Source organism: Neopsephotus bourkii, unplaced genomic scaffold (assembly GCF_033783945.1).
Source record: "Neopsephotus bourkii isolate Nb327-2 ecotype Australia unplaced genomic scaffold, CSIRO-AGI_Nbou_v1 NB_1615, whole genome shotgun sequence".
Taxonomy (NCBI): domain Eukaryota; kingdom Metazoa; phylum Chordata; class Aves; order Psittaciformes; family Psittacidae; genus Neopsephotus; species Neopsephotus bourkii.
In genome coordinates, this window is record NW_026902090.1 from 8,196,214 (window position 1) to 8,216,981 (window position 20,768).

The 20,768-nt window shown below is 38.4% G+C and overlaps 1 protein-coding gene across 3 annotated transcripts in view; it reads right to left on the bottom strand.

Annotated features, from left to right (window-relative positions):
* Positions 1–20,768, bottom strand: part of GFRA1 (GDNF family receptor alpha 1) — a 144,675-nt gene that overhangs the window by 16,749 nt on the left and 107,158 nt on the right. For 2 of the 3 annotated variants that reach the window (XM_061372771.1, XM_061372772.1), the window contains exons 5-7: positions 20,086–20,195; positions 14,585–14,719; positions 10,440–10,618 (exon numbers count right to left, since the gene is read on the bottom strand). In XM_061372771.1, coding sequence (XP_061228755.1) covers positions 10,440–10,618; positions 14,585–14,719; positions 20,086–20,195 — 424 coding nt within the window. Of the gene's footprint in view, positions 1–9,368; positions 9,627–10,439; positions 10,619–14,584; positions 14,720–20,085; positions 20,196–20,768 lie in introns of those variants that run through there. The other variant, XM_061372773.1, reaches the window with a different exon arrangement.

Consider the following 20,768-nt stretch of genomic DNA (forward strand, 5'->3'; position numbering starts at 1 on the left):
TATGGGCTATACAGAAATATCGAAGAATGATGCAATATATATAAGGAGTAACTGATAATTACAACGTACATTTAAGGATAATTGCAATGTATACAACTGTGGAGTTATTCCATTTTAGAAGTGTATAAACAAAAGCAGAATTTGATTAGGTTGTGTGATTGCCTCTTTAGACTCAAATGACTTTATATGCATAAACATACTTCATATACTCGGGTTTGCTGTTGGCAGAGGAAGGCAATGTATCCTCTTTAATCAACGATAAGGAAGTAGGGTTGACACAGAGTCATTTACCAAATCAGAATACTACTCCAGTCTCTTAATTGCACCCTAGTATGGCAATGACCCATAGTCCCTTCTCCCTTCCCTCCTGTATCTGCAAAGACAGCCAAGCCAGTGATGGCATGGTGACTTCTTGTGTAATGTACGGGCTCAGCATCCTCCTGCTCAGTCTTGTGCAGCCTCTTTTTGATCCCTGGATCTGCATTTAGCCATTACATCATTAGAGAGAATATATAAAAATGTATACTGATAAATTTCATGCCAGAATAGGTCCGTGAGGCAGTTGAGTGCCAAAAGATTAGCAAACAGATCTACAAGAAGGAGGAAAAAAAAAAAAGAAAAAAGAAGATAAAAATAGATGAGGGGAGCAGAAATGAAAATATTCTAATAAAGACTAATGGCTAACTGGAAGTGAGGTTTCAGATACAGTGGAGATATGCCTGTAAATTGAGACTAACAGTCTAACAACTCATATCACATAAATAGGCAGAACTAGTCTTGGTTATCATTTCCCTAAGGGGAACTTTCCTTCATGATAATATAGTATTATTTCTTGAATTTCTATTATTTCCAATAGGAACGGTTTATAAGAGTACGGGAAGTTTAAAAAGTGTTTTAAAAGAATCTTTGTGATTAGAGCTGCTCTCTGTGTATGAGTTTTGGGAATCTATCTCCATAAAGGAGTGTGATTTTCTTTGATGGTCCTGCAGAGATGTTTAGACCTCCAGAGGAAAGGTTACAGTTATGTGCCAGGGAAAGTAATGTTGCCATGAGACTAAGCGTTCAGAGGAAAAGCAAAGCTGCCACATCCACTTCCACAATGGACTGTTCTGCAAGATGCGTAAAAGGAGAGAATACGGTAAAAGCCTACAAGCCAATTTTCATCCAGTGGATAACATCAGGTTATCCTTTCTATTTCTCTGAGCACTGGAGTACTCAGATTCATACACCTTCCTCAGATGCTTTAACTCTACTATATTCTCCCTAATGATTCAGTGAGAACCAGCAACAAAACACTTGAAACAACTAGGAAATAGACAAACATGTGCCCAAGGTTCCTGAGGCTCCCAGTGAGCTCTACTTGTCTGATAACGACTCATGACCTACCACAACAGGGCAGTGGCTTCCACATACTACCCACTTCTTACGTTCTTTCAAATTATTTTGGACTGAAAATAAATCAGACAGCTGTGCAGATAAGACACTGAACTTTATTGACACCTTGCTGTAGCAGTAGACAAAATGTTATCAACTGCTTGTCCCAAAGAACAGCAGAGGTTTGGTGTGCCCTAGGAATAGATAGCTAATCTATGCAAACAACCTGTTGATCATTAAGAACACATGGTGGCTTAAACCCAGCTGGTAACTCAGCCCCACACAGACGCTTGCTCACTCCCCCCTTTTACCACTGTGGGTGGGATGGGGAGGACAATCAGATGAATGTAAACCCCACAGGCTGAGAGAAGAACAGTCCAATAAGTAAACTACAATATACTACTACTAATAATAATAATAATGATAAGGGAAATTAAAAGGGGGGAGATTATAAAAACCAAAAGGGGAAAGGGAATCAAACAGTAAACAAAAGTGATGCACAATACAATTGTTCACCACCCGCTGATTGATATCCAGCCTGTCCATGAGCAGTGACTGGTCCCTTCGGGATAACTCCCCCCAGTTTACATACTGGGCATGATGTGCTGTGGTATGAAATACCCCTTTGGCTAGTTCAGGTCAGGTGTGCTGTCTCTGCTCCCTCCCAGCTTCCCGTGCCCCTCCTCACTGGCAGAGCATGAGAGACTTAAAAGTCCTTGACCAGGGTTAGCGCTGCTGAGCAACAACTAAAATATCAGTGTGTTCTCAGCATTATTCTCAGACTAAAGCCAAAGCACTGCCCCAGCTACTGGGAAAAAAATCAGCTCTATCCAAACCGAAACCAGGACAGAGCCACAAAATGTCCAGAAATGTCTGCAACAAGCAGACTGGAAGAGCAAAAACAGTGACAGCAAATCAGAGAATTATAGCACCATTTGGATGCTGTAGTCACCCATGAGCTTTTATCTATCCACTTATGTATCCAAGGACTCATAATACTGGAGAACAAAGATCTTGGGAAAAGTCTCTGGGGTGGGCAGCACCACAACCCTACTCCAGGATCTGGGACCATCTCTCCAGCTGCTGGGGATTTCAAGGAGCAACAAACCTCACAACCCTGCACCAGGAATGTGCGCAATGAATCAGGGTCCTTCACCAGTGAACCTTCTCCCCCATGGAACAAAGATGTGCAACAAATTCCTATGCTGCTCCCCCGACTTCTCACCCCCCTCTGTACCATCCACCCACAGGATGGAGAAACCATGCCATTCATAAAACTGTGTGCATCTGTGATTAACATGCTTCGCTATGCAAAATTCTTTAGTTTCCACATTGTCATTTGTCTTAAACCGTCACACTATGAAACAAAAACATCAATACCTGCTTCAATAACGGTGTTAAAAAGTACATCTCAATTATTAAAGTCTTGCGAAATTATTTTCCTTGCCTAGCAAATAACAATTCTTTCCAAAAATGGCAGAAATGATAAAGAAAGATTTTATCTGTTAGATTTTGATCTATTCTGGCAATCGCTGAGCTATTTTCATACTTCAGAAAGCAACATCTCAGTATTAACAACTCTATCAATTAACTGAGATAGTACCAAGCCTTTTACTTTGGTTTTATTCTCATATCTCTGCGGACATACTTTTTGAGGATAACACAGCGCATTAACATAGTTTATAATAGTAAAATATTTATTGTTTCCAGAGCACTCAAATACACTATGTGGTTTTCAGAATAAAGGCTATGAGGTGATATCTTAGCTTCACTGAAGTTAACTGTAATTCATTGCGTTTTTAAGGTCAGGAGTACCTTTTCACTATGAGCCTGTGGAATAGCTTGTATGATGGGGTTCTGGTCTATAGGTAGGACTCCTACAAGCTATTCCAGTTAAAGTAAAGAAGTACTAATGATTGCAAGGATTCTATTCTTGTCCTCCATTCCATCAGAAACCTGGTGGCACAATCGCTTTTGCCTGCACTTGCTTTGCAGCAGGAGCAGCCTGGCATAACCAGAGTCACTTTCACTTGAACAAGTATAAAGGGAAGCAGAGTCATGGCTAAAACCTAATATTTACTAACAGCAAACAATATGTCTTAAACAAAGCACTTTGTCAAGTCCCATAAATGTACAATATGTTATGAACTACACTTCCAAAGACAGTATGATTAAACATCCACCATCGTAATGCAACAACCTAGAATTTTTATTAGGAGTAGTTATGCCTTCAAATTAAATTATAATACTGCATTTTATGGCTGTTTTTTTGCAGCCTATAGTGATCTGTTTTAAAGGGGAAATACATGATGGACTACATATTTGATAGAGAGCTAAAGTTGGATGACATTAGGAATACCTTTAATATGATGAAGAACCACATAAAGTAATAACATGGGCTATGAATAGTTTGATTTGGCTTACCTGATGCAATCCAATTTTCTGATTCTGGCTTATTCTACCACTTTGTATTTTTGTGGGTATTCCTACAAAAGGATATTGATGTGAAATGTAGAAACAACTGTTGCTTAGGGGAAGACTGGAAACGCTACATCTGCTTTATTAGCAATAACATGCAAAATTCTTTCTGAGGATAAAAACTATAATCTGTCCATAGAAGTTTCCATTTTCTGCAAAGGTGTGTAGCACATTTTAATAAAGTTGTACTTTTGTAAGCCATTAAATTGTTTTTTAGTAACCTTATCCTCATTTTCAATTGAACAATTATTAAACTATAAAACAAAATTGCATGATTCCTAAAACTGTAGTCTGGAGTTTTACAGTCTGCTATAAAGCGCAGTATTATTATAATAGACTAAAGATGCTCAGACTATTAAATTTTTTTTTTTAAATGAACTGTAAAATATTTTATCATTGATAAAATAATTCTAAATTATTCTGCTCTCCAGCAATGTACATGCAACAGTATTTTGGTATAATGAAAAGCATGCTAATAAAAAAAATAATATAAACTGTAATTCTAATATACAAAACAAACCATTTTGCTGGCTTTCTGTAACAGAAGTTTATTATACCTGAGTTCCAACATTTAAAATGGTTTGTCAGAGTACTGATCATTAAATGTAAGGTCCATTGTTACAGAGAGCTCCACAAGCCAAAGAGACTGAATGTTCACCAGTGTGCATCTGTGTAGCTCTGATGATAACAACAGAGATGTGCTGACTTACACTGCCAGAGAGTTTTAGGCTGTATTTTACTCTACAAATCATGACTGATCTTGCAAGGGGGCCCAATGTTCAACTAAGAAGTTCAACCAAGGCTGGTAAATGAGAACAATTTTCTACTGATTACTGATGGCTGATGTCTCATAGCAACGCTGACACTAATATGATACATCTAAGCCTATAGAATACGATACTTGGCTACATCCTCAAACTGTTCCTCTGATGTTCAAAAGAGAGGCAAAAGACTCTCTGTACTTAGAAATTAATCAGATCTATTAATCAGATCTTTAGCTTCAGCAGGATTCCAACAAGCCTGAAAATTATCTACCTTGTGTGGTCCTGAAATACTTTGGCAAAGACAGTGAAGAATCCAAGTGCAGCCTTGCTCTGAGTGGGTGCAGTCTATATGATCATACCACTAGTACATATGTACTCGTATGCTCATTGCAAAGCAGCCTTTCAGCACTGAGATCCACTGTTTGCACAGTAATGTGGATGGATTGCTGACCACTTTCCTGCCTATGGACAGCAGGACTGCCATCCAGACTGAAAACCCAAACCTGTCACTTGCTCATGGTGACCTCACCTTCTCTGGTTCTGTCTGAAAGGTGCAAGAATCATGCAGTGAATGAATATAGCCTCAGGGAAATCTATACATCCACATTTTTTGAGGACCCACTCCAGCATGGTGCTGAAGCAAGCAAGGATTAACTTCACTGAAATCAATGTCAAAGAAATCAGTGGACAAAGCAGTCTCCTTTTTGGTAAAATACAGCATTTTCTTCAATGTTCCCCGAATTATACGTTTAAAGATGAAACTTCAAATTATCCCTGAATGTCAGACTTTATCTGAACATGCAAAGCACACAAGACCTCTTTAGGTACAACAGAATGGCTACTGAAGCAAATTAAAGGTGTTGCTTTTGCAGAAGAAAAGCTGCCAATAAGTGTTCTCTAAATCACTTGTACCGGCAGGCTGACCCCATTATGTCAGGTCATCCTGGAAATATAGGAGGTTAATTTAAATCTTTTCATACAAAACATTTAGTCAATACTGTAAGTTATTTTTTATCATTATCTTTTATTTTGTTCTGGCACACCATGGTGAGTTTCCTATTTCTGTCCACCTTTTGCCTCACACTATATCCTTCTGCATAGTAGCAATGCCCAGAGGAAGAGATCCAAGTACGACTTCTCCCAAGGGACAAAGCAAGCAGAGCATCTGGAATGAGAGTGCTTGTTTTTCACACAACAGAAAAGTAACAGAGAGATCACAGGCTGTGTGAAGGGACTGAGGAGGAGGGTGTCAGGCACTTGGGCAAGTTAATACAGGTGCTCAACGGATACACCTAGTTCTCTTTGCCTCTATTCCAGTGTACCATCTCAGCAGATGTACTATCCCCTCATCAACCGCACACCTACATGCTGCCAGTGTTTCCTGATTATATTCACCCACCACTCAATTACCTGTCCACGAAGCTCCACACCTGCTGTGTCTTGATCCTCAGAACACCACACTGAAGCTTTTAACCCCCTCCAAACACCTACACAGTGCTCTATAATAATAATATTTAGCACATGGGAAGCTACATTAAATAATTATAGACAGTACTTCAAACATCAGATTAGCAGATCCATACACAATGTTGAAGGCTCTGCAAAAGAGAGACCTACAAGTGAAAACCACAGTCATTCTCAAGTCTCTGAGTCATGTTTAAGTCTTGGTCTCCTCAGAGAACTGTGAGCCCTGTTTTTGTCCTAAGACTTGCCATATTAGATATGATTGTAAAACCCCAAGTTTATGTACAGTTACATGAATTTGTGGAAGAACAGCTTGCAATACGGCCCACGTCTGTTCTAAACACTCACTAGTCTTATATGCAAATAGAGAGAATTGCTGTATTTAAGTGTCTAGGTTTCACTTTTCCTCCTTGTTCCCCCCAAAAATGTTTGAGCTCTTTAATCCCTACCTCATATTTCTTAAACTTTGGTGCTGAAAGTACAATAATATTCACATACTGGACTCGACTGAAAAGCGCTTGCCTTCAGTCTGAAGGGTCATGTATCTCAATTACGTGTGTCTGCTGCTTACACTTCTTCAAAGGCACAAAGACCTTAAATTCTCTCTGAATGCTGAACCAAGGTTAACTAGAGCAAGACATTTATAATAAATGTGGATGAACAAAGTATAGAAGTAGCCAGGGAGTTGAATGATTTCAGTGCAGAAATTTAGACCTAAATATCCTTAACCATCTTAACGCCTTTCATTTCTGTCTTGTGCAAAATGCCTCTGAAATATTACAGCAAACCCAGTATGAAAGTCTTAAATTTCTATTTATCTCTGCTGACAATGTAGTAATAACTGGTCTAATCTACTCTAATCTATCACTTGAAGTTTATTTCATTATCATCTTTCAGCTCCATGCATGTCCTAAATGCAGAAGCAGCATTTTTCTTGAAGAATACATGGTGTGAGTACACATCCAAACTCATTCTTTTGCCTCTTTCAAATAATCCAACATGACAGTTCAAGAAGCAGTGACAGAACGTGAGACTGAAAGACCATAACGATTTCTTGACTGGCGCACTGAGCACAAGCCACGTTCCAGAATGAAGGATAAACAAATATGTCAGTTCAACAGAAAATGTTAGAGTAAAGCTATCAGAAAAAAAGATAGGAATGGCAATTACTTAATAAAATCTGCCTGCACAAGGAGCACGCTGTCGGCATTCATCTTCCTTTTTGTTCATAGCATTTAATAAATTATTTTATGTGGTTCTAAGGATCCTTTGCAAGATGTCAAACACTTCAAAAAATACTTGAATTTAGCATTTTATATAAAAAAAGCACTATATATTCTCCCTGTTTGACAAACTTTGTCAAGAACCAGTTTCATAGAAGAGTTTCTAGAATGCTTGAAAAAGTTAAGCATCTTTGTGGCAAAGATGGAATGCTGATTTAATTTAGGAATAGAAAGAGTGTATTATACAAATCCATGCATGTAAACATAAAATAAGCATATATCAGAAATCAACATTTTTCCACATCAATATGAAATAAGAAGACACCCCCATGAGAAAAGAACTGGAAATTCTTGCAGCAACGGCAGGTGGAAATGAAGAACAATTTCTAAACTGCACCACTGAGATGAAAATTATGGTTTTGTTTCGATTTTTTTTGTGCAAACCTACAACAAGCATTCAAAATATTGAGTACAGGGAAACAAAGAGTAACGAAAGAAAGCAAACAATATTGCATATTTTGCTTAAGCATTCACAATCCTTCCCAGTTTTGCATGTGTGCAGGAGTACAAGGCACAACAACAAAACCATTAGTGTATTCTTGCTTTTCATACAACCATTTTGAACAAGTCGGAAAAAAGTGCATCAAAAATTGCTCAGCCAGTGACACTCTTGGCAGATTGGGTTAGCACCCTGTATTTTACAGCCCCAGGAGGTTAGTGTTTGTTCATTTCTATGGCAATTTATACTGATCAATCACTTCCTATTCTTTCTTCCTTCACTGTATTTTTAAAGCCATAACTAGGATGTGCAGCCTTGTAGCATCCCAGTGATCGTTTCCTTTTCCTCTCTGCCATTGTCTTTTTGTGCTGAAACTAATGCTTTTAATTCTACTTTTCACTGTTTTGGCTCTATTGCCTTTTTGAAACCTTTCAGCTCAACTGCTAAGCATATAACAAAGACCTTCAGATTACTTCTGGTAGCACTAGTTCATGTTTTGAGATAACTACAAAGGCATATTTTTCATGGGAGGAGAGCCTCGGAATGAATACCCTTCTCCAAGTGTGATGTGAAAGCTCCAGTTCCTTTGTAAAATTTGCATTGAGTTTTAAGTCTCACATGCAAAGTGGCACCACACTGTCCAACAAACAGGTTTCCTTTTAAAAAAAGCGTGGGCTCATTTTGGCTCTATTTGTAAGTTATTTTTTTGAAGAATGCATTAAAATATAAGAGCTTTGCTCTTCGTGTTTCAGTTCTGACACAAGGAAGTAGCGAGCACCAGAATCTTGAGCTTCACAGGAATGAAACTGCTTGATTCACGTAACTTCAGTGACCTTTTAGTGCCGACTTACCTACAGTTTTTATAAAACAGCAGAGATCATTCATTTAAAGCAAGCTCTTTTCCCGACAACATTCTTGTGTTGAATATAACAGGGGTATACTGGAGGTCGTAACATAGCTATAAACCAGTGCTGATAAACTCACGCTGGATGGAACTTCAAAATGCCACAATAACATCAGTAAAGACAGGGAATAATTTTATTAATTTTCAAAACACTGGGAAAGCTATTCGTGGTTGACAAACGTTTGCAAATCGAACTGAATCCAATGGGGTTTTTGATCACTTGTCATTTCTTCAGCTCATTATTTATTAGCTGTACTTTGGTAGCATCTGGAGGCCTTACTCTACAGGGGACTGCACAAACACTGAAGGAAAATGTGATCTCTTCCATAAAACAACTTTTGAATATAACATGAAGTGAATTAATAATATCCCATCGTCTTGCTTTAAATGCAAGATATTCCAGGTCTCAGGTTTAAAAGGTTACATTTCTTCTAGCATATTCTATTTGTATAGAAATATATGCCTACATCTATCTACTTCTCATCAATAACTTACAAAGCTTAACTAATAATGAATGCACAGGTATGAAAAAAAGAATTAAACCAGAAAGACCTGAACTCAACACCATCTACCATTAACCCCCTATGCTTTGTGACTCTTTAATGCCTCTGAAAAATGTTAATTCATATGTGATTGCCAATTCAAAATAAAGGTAGAAACTAGAAAAGGATGAAGGTGAGAAATTCATGCAGGAAAAATTTAGAAGCAAAATACATTTCTGAGGAATACAAACAGTCAATTTTAGTGAACATGGAAAGTATGATACAGTTTAATATGATGAATACAAAATCAGTTTTTTGTAAGTGAAATACTAATGCTACAGTGTGGAAGAGTGTGGGAATCTGGAAAAATCAGTATCTTAATATAGATGAGACCTTAAAGTCGGACACTTTCATTTGTGTCACATAGCAATTCTCCTTCTGTAAAGACAAAAATAAACAGGGCAAGCTGATCTATGTCTGACCTAATTTGCATGCAAACTACCAGTAGGTTTTATAACCCCGATTCTAATCTGGTCAAAGAATGTTTTCTGCTTACATTTCCTGTTGCCTCTTTCGTGCCTTCATTTTGCAGTTGTTTCCTGCTGAAGTTCAACTTTCTAAAAGCTGCATATACTGCCTTAAATCCAGAATCAAAGGTGCACCATGAATAGCCTAAATGAAGTCTCAAAGAAAATCATTACAGCTATTGGCCAAAATCACATCACGACCTTGACCCCAGGTCAGGAAAGCACCGGATTCAAAACAGCTTCTGTCTTCATCCAGCTTCTTCACCATGTAGTTCGTAGCACCACACATTCTCTAATATCCAGACCTACTCAGCCAAAAAAACTCTTAAGTTTACTGCCAATAAAGTAAGAAAGAAGGCAGCAGGACACGGTAGCTGACATTAAGAGTTCCCTCTGAATTTGTATTACTCAGGGGATTAATTTAATCTGACATATCCTGGCAGGGTTTGGAGAGTGCCACATTCATATCCAAACCTGAGATAACAAATTAAATACTAGGCCCTGTTTCTGAGGCAGAGAGGCAATAAAGTCCATTTTGAAATACTCGTGTTTCCGATTCAAAGTAAGTGTGTCTGGTAATTTACAATAAATCCACCTTGTAACTACACCATGGGAATAAACAAATATTCCAGTTTAAGCAGGCACCTATTTATGCAGCAGCTTTGTATATATATCCATGAAAAACTTTCAGTTATGCACCACACCAAGTACAAGACTCCCTTACCTGCAGGTTTGCACATGCTGGTGAATCATTGTGGGTGGGTATTTCATTGTTGGTGGTCTCTGAACCTGTGTTTTTAAGTCTGGAAGCTGTTGTAGTTGTGGCTGTAGTGGTCTGTACTGGTAAGATTGGCTGCCACACATTCACATCAGTACCGTTGCCGAAGGCCTGAATTGCGTTTTCTGTAGAAATAGATTACAGGCAATTTTCCATTTCTAAACAAATGGCAGAAAGCAGAACTGACTTTTTATATTACTATTACATTGAAAAACGTGCATTTATAGAAACTCAATTTTTATGCTGAAGAATGTGTCTTAATTTTGAACATATCAGAAGCAAACTGAGAGTCTGGGGTTGCATAATTATGTGGTGCAAACTCTTCTTTGTAATGCTCCCAGTAATTCTTGACAGAAGCTCTAGGAAAGCCTCAAAAACTTACTTTAAAGGTTTAAAATACAGTCTGAACATTTTAGCTTAAGTCAGGCAGGTGGTATTACACAGCAAATTAAAAACAGAGAGCTGGCAATATATTAGTTTATTTCTACAGCTTGTTATAGTAAAACTAATATGCCTAAAACTATGAAATTGTTTCAGACAATCTTTTCCTTACAGTTTTCAATCAAAATCTGCATAATTAGGTGAGGGAAGCACGCCTGAACTAAAACTTTAGAATATAAAAGTTGAAAGCTTATCACAGTTTCAAGGGATTAAAAGTGTGTTTATGGCAAGAGTAAATTGGTTGGGGTTTTTTATAAACAAATAGAAAAAACATTTTAATCAGGTCTTTGGGGATTCAACATGGATTTAGGGATTTCTTATTTCAGATTCTTTATACAAGAAATCAAACAATTTCACTGGGGACTAATATGTGGAAGTTATTAATACTTCTTCTCTGTGGTATTCCTTGCCTCATAAGAACTAAATGTAAATTATTTTATGAAAAAAAGATGCATTTTATTGTAATATTGGTTCTTAGAACTCCAACATGCAAAGGGAAGAATTTGTAAAAGGCACCACAATCATCTGGGTTGATGGAGTCAAAGTCAGAAGAAAGGAATAATAGTTTTCTTTGTTTTACCTGAATAAGCAATACATAAAGCAATATTTTCCTGTGATATCTTAAATTAACAGTAACGCATTGTTTCCATTAGTGCAGGAAGGATCACAGAAATATATGAAATCCTTCCAGTTTTGTAAGGAAAATGAGTTATCTTTAATTATTTCACAGAAACATACTCGATGGCTGTTATGAGTCTGGCCCCATCTTTCTTATAACTCCCCTTTAAGTACTGAAAGGCCACAATAAGGTCTCCCTGGAACCTTCTTTCAGGCTGAACAACCCCAACTCTCTCATAGGAGAAGTGTTCCATCCCTCCTTATATTTTCATAACATTTCAAACATACAAATTTTATCTGAAATATTTTTATACATATTTCAAGTATGTTTAAAAAAAACTTCATAAGAGTAAGGAGGTGCTTGAAATGTCTAACTGCTCTAGCAAAGTTCCCTTCTGTAATTTGTATTAACTCCCTGCTTTATGCTTTTCCTCCCACTTGGCAATTCTTTTTACTTCAGTATAAGGCAGGTGCAAACAAATCCTCTGAACAGACAGGTATATATACTCAATCCAATTCAGTTCAGCAGGAATTCTAGAGTATGTAACTGAATGTCAGGGCATTCACTTTCAGAACAGCTAACATAAAGACTTAAGATGGATTTCCAGAATTTAAGATTGGCCAAACCCTAACTGGAGAGGCGGTAATTAGGATCACTGCAATATTACCAATAAACTTCCATAATCCAATAAAGAGAATAAAAGTGCAAGAAAGGTAATACACAACCCCAAATCTTAGGGTGGCATAGATTTGGAGCCTAGTAATTTGGATTTTTTACCTTTCTTGAGACTGGGCCAATTTCACAGTTCTGCTATAAACCCATATGCTGCAGGACAATGCTGAGTTAAAGAAACTTTATCTAATACATGCAAAAAAGAAGACAATGTCATTTTTGTCATTTTTGGAACTGATGACTAAAAGACCAGAATTTTCATTTGTATTTTCACACCCACCTTTTGAAATCAAAATTTCCACTTATTTTCAACTTAACATCTGTTGCAAAAGGCTTTTCAAGGCTACAGTGGAACTTCTAGGCAAGTGCATACAGAGGTTCAAGAAAGACCGGGATTTCAGGTGTGTATGTGAGACATGGTAAACTCAGTTTGATATCCCAGGCTCCACACCACACGTAGTATGAATGTGACCTTAGATCTCCTGCTTCCTGAGTCACCTAGGCCTCAGGATACAGCCTCTCCTATACTACTTTGCATAAATAACCCAAATCACTGGTTTGTTTTCCATTTTGAAGGGGAAGTATACTTAAATTTTAAATTCCTAGTTTTATTATTTGTGGGAAAACAATTTTTGTTTTGTCTAAAAAAACTGTGAGGAATTTAAATCACATCCATTAAACAAATGATATTTTCTCCAGGAACTGGAAGGCCCATTAATGACAATGACAATTAAGAAAAAAAAAAATTGGAACTTTTCCCATTATCTGAAAGCTACAAAAATTTGTATTAAACCAGAACATCTTTAATTTCTTCCTGAAGAAGACATCTCTTACAGTTAGGATGACTATAATTTGTCTCACGGTAACCTCTAATGTCTTCGATTTGTCTTCATTAAAGCTTTTATACCAATACCAAAAGAAAGGACAAGGGACAGCTCTGTCTTTATGTTCTAAAAGGAACCTGTAACATTTCAGCAATTAACACATTCACAAATGAATAAAACCTGATATATTACAATATAGATATAAATGGCAGCCCCATTAGGTTTGAAGGTCTGATGCTATATTATTAATTTTTACCCAGCCACAGTCTGAGTTGTTTTTTCTGGGATTTTTTGTTAAATGATCTTGGGTAACTGATTCATTCTTCCAAAGCTTAATAAATAGTGTATTGAACAGCAACTTAAAACACTCACTCTTTGAATGCAAAGCTCCCCTTGTCTTCACAACAGTGCTGCCTGTTGAGAAGCTACCAATGGAGATTTTCAGACCCTATACTAAAATACAGACTGAACCCTGCATTAGCAGCATTAGCTCAAGTACATAGGGCTGGATGGGACAGCCTGGAACACTGAGTTCATTTCCTATTTTTTTAAAAGCCATGATGCATGCTACTTTTCATAAGCTGATGAAATATGACTTTTAAAACCAGACGAATACCCTCAAATATCCTGCTGAGGCCGATTCCTTAACTTTAGTCTGATGGTTAAAAATTTTCCTATTTTGAGCCTAAATATGTATGGCGAGTATCTTCCTTTTCGATCCTGTGCCAACACTGTCCTCTAGGTTAAGTAATTCTATTCCCTCCCTGGGCTTGCCCCTCTAATGCAATTGCAAAGGACAATCACATATCCTTTCAACTTCTGTTCTGCTAGGCTAGGGAAGCCACGCTCTTTTGGTCTCCTCATTTATCTGAAATTAAAACTCTGATGCACACTCCACATCATCCAATTATGCTGCTCCAGGCAGACAGGAAATTTGAAAAGAGAACCTGCCAAAATCGACTCCACTGAGCCCTTCTGAAATTTATAATAGACCCTAATTTGGAAGTGAGCTTGACTGAAGAAAAAAAAGTCAATAACTTAACAAAATCTTTACAATAGGTACCATCCAAACTTGTGTTAAAACCAGGCACTTGAGATTGAGTAGCCTAAAAAACATGAAGCTTGGCTATAAATTGCAAGCACAATCCAATTTATACTTACCTACAGCAAATCCTTCATATCATAAACTACATGTCTTTTTTATATGAAGCTCTTAAATTATACAGAAGCCCCTCAGGTGCTGCAATCTCTTGCCTGACTCTTAGGGTCCAAATATGATCTGTGATGTAAACATATTTCTCTATGATAGCACTTTGTTATTTGGATTTTTTTCCAAGAGCATCTCATGTTTGCAATCTTGGCCATAAACCACAGTATCAGGCATACTTGCTCATCTGTTTAATTCTTACACCTACAGCAGAAGTATGCTCCCAAAGTGCAAAGAGATGGCTTTGATGTATCATAACCTACTTAAACAGTAGGTATTCCAGAAAACATCCAAAACCACGTTTAAAGACATCTAATTTTGTACTCACTAAGGCATGTATTGTCCTGGAAGAAGTTCAGGAATTTCAGGCATTCATCTATGTCATTACCGCTGTTGCTGCAGTCACACCATGGGGCAACACTGAGACTATTTGAGTCTATGTAGTTTGGTGTCATCACCGTGCCTAGTAACAAAGAGAGAAGAACGGTACTGTGAGCAACTTTTGTACTAAAATATTCTTTCAAGAAGACAGCAAACAGCACTTGGTATAAGCCAAGTATCCAGAGCTGGATTCACAATGCAGGGCCCTAACTTCCAGACTTAACAGTTCCTGGCTCCTTTTGCTCTTTGATACCCAGCCTTGTGCCGTACTTCACACCTTCTGTTGTTCAAATGCAACCACTTCAGGGACCGTAACATGATTCTCACATTAAAGTCCCATTCCTTTCCTCCAAAAAGGATTATATTGCATTCCCCCAGAGAGCTCCATCAGCAGAACTGGCATGTGGAAAACCATGGCACAGGGGAAGGCTGGATTGGGAGACAGTGGGAACTTCTTAAAAGGGCTTTGCTGCCAAATCAAACATATGTGGACCTGCACACTGAGCTGCACTCTAAAAATCCAATTTTTATTCCTCGCTTGTGTTTTTCTCCCATTTTGATTCCAGCTGCAAATAAATGGCTGAAACCATTCCTGTTAATCTTGCTGTGTCACTACTTTTTCAGTACAGTGACCGTTTCTTAAACATTGCCAACAACTTGCAACCACAGGTTCATTCTAACTATTACAAATTCTTGGGTAAATATTCTCACATTCAGGTGTCAGCTCAAGGCTACCAAGAACGAAATGAAACCAAAGAATGCATTTTGTGTCCTAAAAGATGCATAGCAACTGTTCATCACTCATCTGGGTCAGGCAACTGTCATATGATCAGCACTTATTCAAATCAGTAGTCTCACTCAAGGCATTGCCCCAGGTGGTCACAGATTTCCAGCTTCCCCAAGGATTGAGAAATGTGGACCTTTATTTTACAGAAAACAGGAAAAATTAAATAAAAAGGGGCCAGTATTCCAGACTGGTCCTGGTGACAGCGGGTTCAGGAAACATGTTCCTCACTTGGTAATCCATAGTTCCAGGACAGGCTGTATGTCATCAGGAAATGTGATCACATCTCCTCCAAACTGACATCAACATAGTCATTAAGAAGATAGAATAGATGAAACATAAATATTAGAGACCCAACATGTACACTAGCAGAGAAAATTTAGTCCATAGGTCCAGGGTCCAAGAGCCTGCAATAACACACAGAAAAGGGCTATCAAACAAAGCTAAAAAAACCAAAGGAATATTAGAAGTAACATAAATCACAGGATGATGTAAAATAGCCTTTCAGTCACCACGCAGCACTGGGAACAGAACAAATCGACATGCAAACTGCTTTATCCATGACCTGGGAGACAAAGGAAAACAAACATTAAGGGCTGGCCTAAGAAAGACAGAAATGTAGGTGAAAATGAGTGCAGCCCCACTGCCAAACTCACGTCTTGGTTTGGGATGCTCTTAAATTAGAATTCAATCCCATGCCTTTATCTACTTTTAGCTTTTAACCTATAGTTGCTGTAATAATTGCTCAAATTCTACGTGAGATTAGCACATGAGTAAACAGCACAATTCGAAACATATTAGAGGTAGTGAATTCAGTCAAATAGGCAAAAAGCATTTGCACCATTAATGAAAACTTGACCATAGGTAAATAAGATGAATGCTGTTAAATTAAAATAAAACATATGGAAACATCTGTTATCTGTTTGATGGTTCAGTACTACTTCTTCAACCATGTGATGTGATGTGATCTGAAAAGGAGTGAGAGGAAACAAAAATCCAGAGGATTTTGCAAATGGAAAGAAAACAGCAGGCTTCAAAAAACCAAAATCCAAGCAGAAAATGCTTTGTAAAGGGTAAAAAAAACAAAAAGGTATTGAGGAAATTAGAAAGGTCGCTGAGGTAAGACCTTCTTATCACAAAGAGGTAACAAGGTAATTAAACGGGTCAAGACGGGGGCTAAAAGTGTAAGAGATACTAAAGTATGATTAGGGTTGATGACTACAGGAAAGAAAGGACAAGGACTCTGTTTACCCAGAACACAAACTGTACATCCAGCAAAAACAGAGTGGCTGAAAGAGCAGCTAGTAGAAAATCAGTCTGTCATTTAGACCTGGGGGCAGATGTGAACCCAAGCGGATTATGTGCTTGGTTTCCTGGGGTGGATTTCCTTTTTTTCCCTGCAATGCCTGTGCCTCCCTCCTCCACTCCCCCCTGCTAGTTGGCATCTTGGAAATTCTGCTGAAGGACACTAACAGATCAGAAAAAACCATGGTGGCTGGCAGTAAAATAGGACATGCTGGGATTTCTGTGTTCTATCTATCAAATAGCTCTGTGATAGTCTCAGCAGTAGGCAGTCAGGTCTGTATTTTAGAGAAAAGCAGAACAGACCTGAATACAGCCAAGAGGTTCCTTAAATTAGGGTCAATTAAGAATAAGGAGATGGATGGTGAGTCCAGGAGGAGGGGAACGTGACCAGAATTCCTTTGGGCCAAAGCAATTCTAGTTTATTCACATGAACTCTCATGGAATTCCTAGAATCCCCAGGAAATTAGATGGATTTTAGTGAAGACTAGGGGAAACATATCAGAAAGTGAACACTTAAGCAAGTCTTGGAAGTCGAAAGTGAGAGCAATACCTAACTGATGTGGGAGTGCAGACAGGTCCAGAGAGCCCGAGAAGGCTGTAACCAAAGCACTGAATCTCAAATGTGGCTATCTGCAGCCTTTTTTTTACATTTAATAATTTCTACATTTTTCCTTTTTTAAAAATATTAATTTACCCTTATTATGACAAAAAGCAGCCCAAAGTGATGAATTAAGATTTTCAAAAATCCTGTAAAATATACAAAACTTTAAAATTATATAATATATACATTATACACATATTATTATATATAATATATATATGACACAGTGATGCAAACCTTAAAGCACCCTTTTCAGACTGTTATCCACTTAAACTGATAAAGCAACTCATACAAAAACTGTGCCTGACTCTATTTCCACTTAAGTTACTGATTTCAGGTGAGAATCCACTGATTTCAGGGAATTAACTCGATTTACATCACTGTATGTGACAGCAGAAACACATCTACTGTACCCTTCAACAGAGAAGCCTCAATTTCCTGAACAAACTCTATGGAGGTGTAATTTTTGCTACATTTAATGAAATGGCTAACTGAAATAGTATTTTATTTTAATGAACAATATTTTATCTTAATTAAAACACCTGGAGATCCTCAAGCTTTGATGGATGACTGGATCTGTAACAGCTTCTTACCCACAATCTGTCTCTTCTTCCTGTACTTTATATATATATATATATTAAGCAGACATTTAGACCTCTGTCTTCTATCTCAGCATGTTACCAATTTGATGTTCTTCACATAATTTACTCCACCTTTACATCAGGCTGATACCAGAAGCAGGAATTTAATATTTCAGCACAAAAGGACATGGAACTGTTGGAACAAGCCCAGAGGAGGCCACAAGGATGATCAGGGGCTGGAGCACCTCCTGTATGAAGATAGGCTGAGAAAGTTGAGGCTGTTCAGACTGGAGAAGAGAAGGCTGCGTGGGGGCCTATAGGGATGCTGGGGATGGACTCTTCATTTAGAGACTGTAGTGACAGGAAAAGGGGTAATGGGTTCAAACTGAAATAGGGGAAGTTTAGATTGGATATAAGGAAGAAGTTCTTTACTGTGAGGGTGGTGAGGCACTGGAATGGGTTGCCCAGGGAGGTTGTGAATGCTCCATCCCTGGTGGTGTTCAAGGCCAGGTTTGACAGAGCCTTGGGTGGCATGGTTTAGTGTGAGGTGTCCCTGGCCATGGCAGGGGAGCTGGAACTTGATGATCTTAAGGTCCTTTCCAACCATAACTGTTCTATGATTCTATGAACATTTTGGTAATTTTCTTGGTTTATGAGAATTAGTACCCAGAAGTAAAAATTCTTGTAACAACAGTCACTTCTATCTGTTTGCATGTGTCTAGGGGCTAGCAGGAAGGAAGGAAAATGTTTGGGTTTTCCCTTTGAAAATCAGATCTCCTTTTGATTTCAAATCCTCAGGGATCCATTCTACGTCTCAGATGTGTGACAGTGCTTTGCAGCATGGTCATCCACAGTAACACGAAACTATAGGAACTGGGTCATCCTTGGGGTTAAATTGAGAAACGGATCCAACGAAACTGTCAGCAAAATTCACTAGGTCCAGCAAGAACTTCTTGGCAGCTCTTACCCAGAAGTTATCTATTAGTAACAGTTACTCTTTGCCAGCAGCTAGACTTCTTAATCTCATTGACTAGATCAGATTTCAAGGCTATTCAGTTCCTTGTTTTAGAGTCAAATGACATTCTGTCATAACTGTTCATATGTTATACTCTGTGCATACTGTCTTCATCTCTTAATTTGTAGAAGCACATCCTTTGAAACCATCACATCCGATTTTACCAGTTGCCACATGGACTTACCTCACTTGTTAGCTGCTAGAGCAATAAGAATGACAACAAGTGAACATAGCTTTCAGCCATTTTTCAGCAAACCCAACCTATTTTAGCAATATTTTGTGTATTATCTCCAGAGACACTTATTTAACAGCAGGATCTGCCTCAGGGCCTCAGCCGGCACCTTCACGCCCAACAGAAGGGGATATTACTGTATCACAGCAGGTGCAGGCTGCAAGCTTAAAAACATCTTTTCTGGTGGCCTTTCAAATTTGTTTGTTTCAGAGTTTTGACATTCACTTATTCTTTATTAGCCAACCATGGTATTTCCACAACACATTCACCTTCCTGAGATGATCTCTCTCAGGAATCAAATACTGTGAGTGGTATATGGGATCTGGATTGCATGAAGGCATCCTTGGGCCTGTTGACAGCCAGGACGGTGGCAGCAAGCAATATAATTATGTTGGATTTTAGAAGACTTCAGTCCACCCTCATTGATAGGCATCTCAGAAACATTCAGAGTAGACAGAAGGACATGGAGGAAAGAATAGCAACCAGAAGTGAAACAAGGCTGGGTTGGTCTACTATCTCATTCCTAAAAACATCCTAATGGCATTGCCCTGAAGACCAAGAGGTATTTACGCAGCCTTGTGATGACACCTGCGATCAACCTAGGTGCAGTTTCACTTGTTCTTCTTGACTTTCTGCTTCATGGTCCCATCCCAATTCAACCACACTAATAAGCTTTACTTTGTAAGCTTGAATTCATTTCAAATTCAAGCGCCTTTTTCTATCTTCTTCCCTTAATTTCCTTGCAACATACAGATTTACCCCAGGGAATCTCCATAGGGTTAAACAGGGCCAACAGACTTAGGTGGAGAATTATGCCTCTTGCACAGCATTATATTCCACAGTTTTTCTTTCCTGTGAGCCTTCAGAACATACTTTTGGTGTGTTTCTTTGACCAAGCAACCCCCCCTCTCCCCTTCCCTGCCTTCTTACCAATAAGCCCCGAGTAAGCGAGGAGGCAGTCAGCGTAGTTCTCCTTCAGACAGCTACTAACAGACCGTGACTCAGGCTGGCAGTTTGTGAAGAAATCTGCAAGACGAGATCTGCAACGTGAAGAAAAATGCGTATCTTTAAAAACCAAGCCTGCGGGCACTCTTACCTTTTAAACCCTTTATTTTTAGACAAAGCTTAATATTCTTTAACTTCAATGTATATTGGACATATTTCAGCTGATGGGAGTCTCTAAGAGGCATCTCTTTCCAGAATCCATTTCTGAAGTTAGAACAAAAGAGTGCAAGAACAACAGGAAAATGTCAGGCCTTTCCTAAAAGAAATGCTCTGCATTTTCATGCCAGAAAGAAAAAAAAAAAAAAAAGAAGACAAGGAGTGATTTTATCATCTGAGCAGTCATTTTGCCTGGGTCTGAACTCTAACCAGAATCTGTTATCCTACAGGCTCAGAATACAGTTTCTGCTGTTTCAAGGATTACACAAACTGTATGTTTGCGCTCAGAGCCCTCTTACTATATGACTTGAGGCAGGACCTGCTCTGGTACTGCTTTTTCCAGGGAATAGGTTTACTCTTGCTCTGGACTGGCCTGCAGAGCCAGCTGGCTGAAGCGGAATAGCAGGCAGATCTGGGTTGCATGGTCTCCACAGCCCTCTGGAGCCATGGTA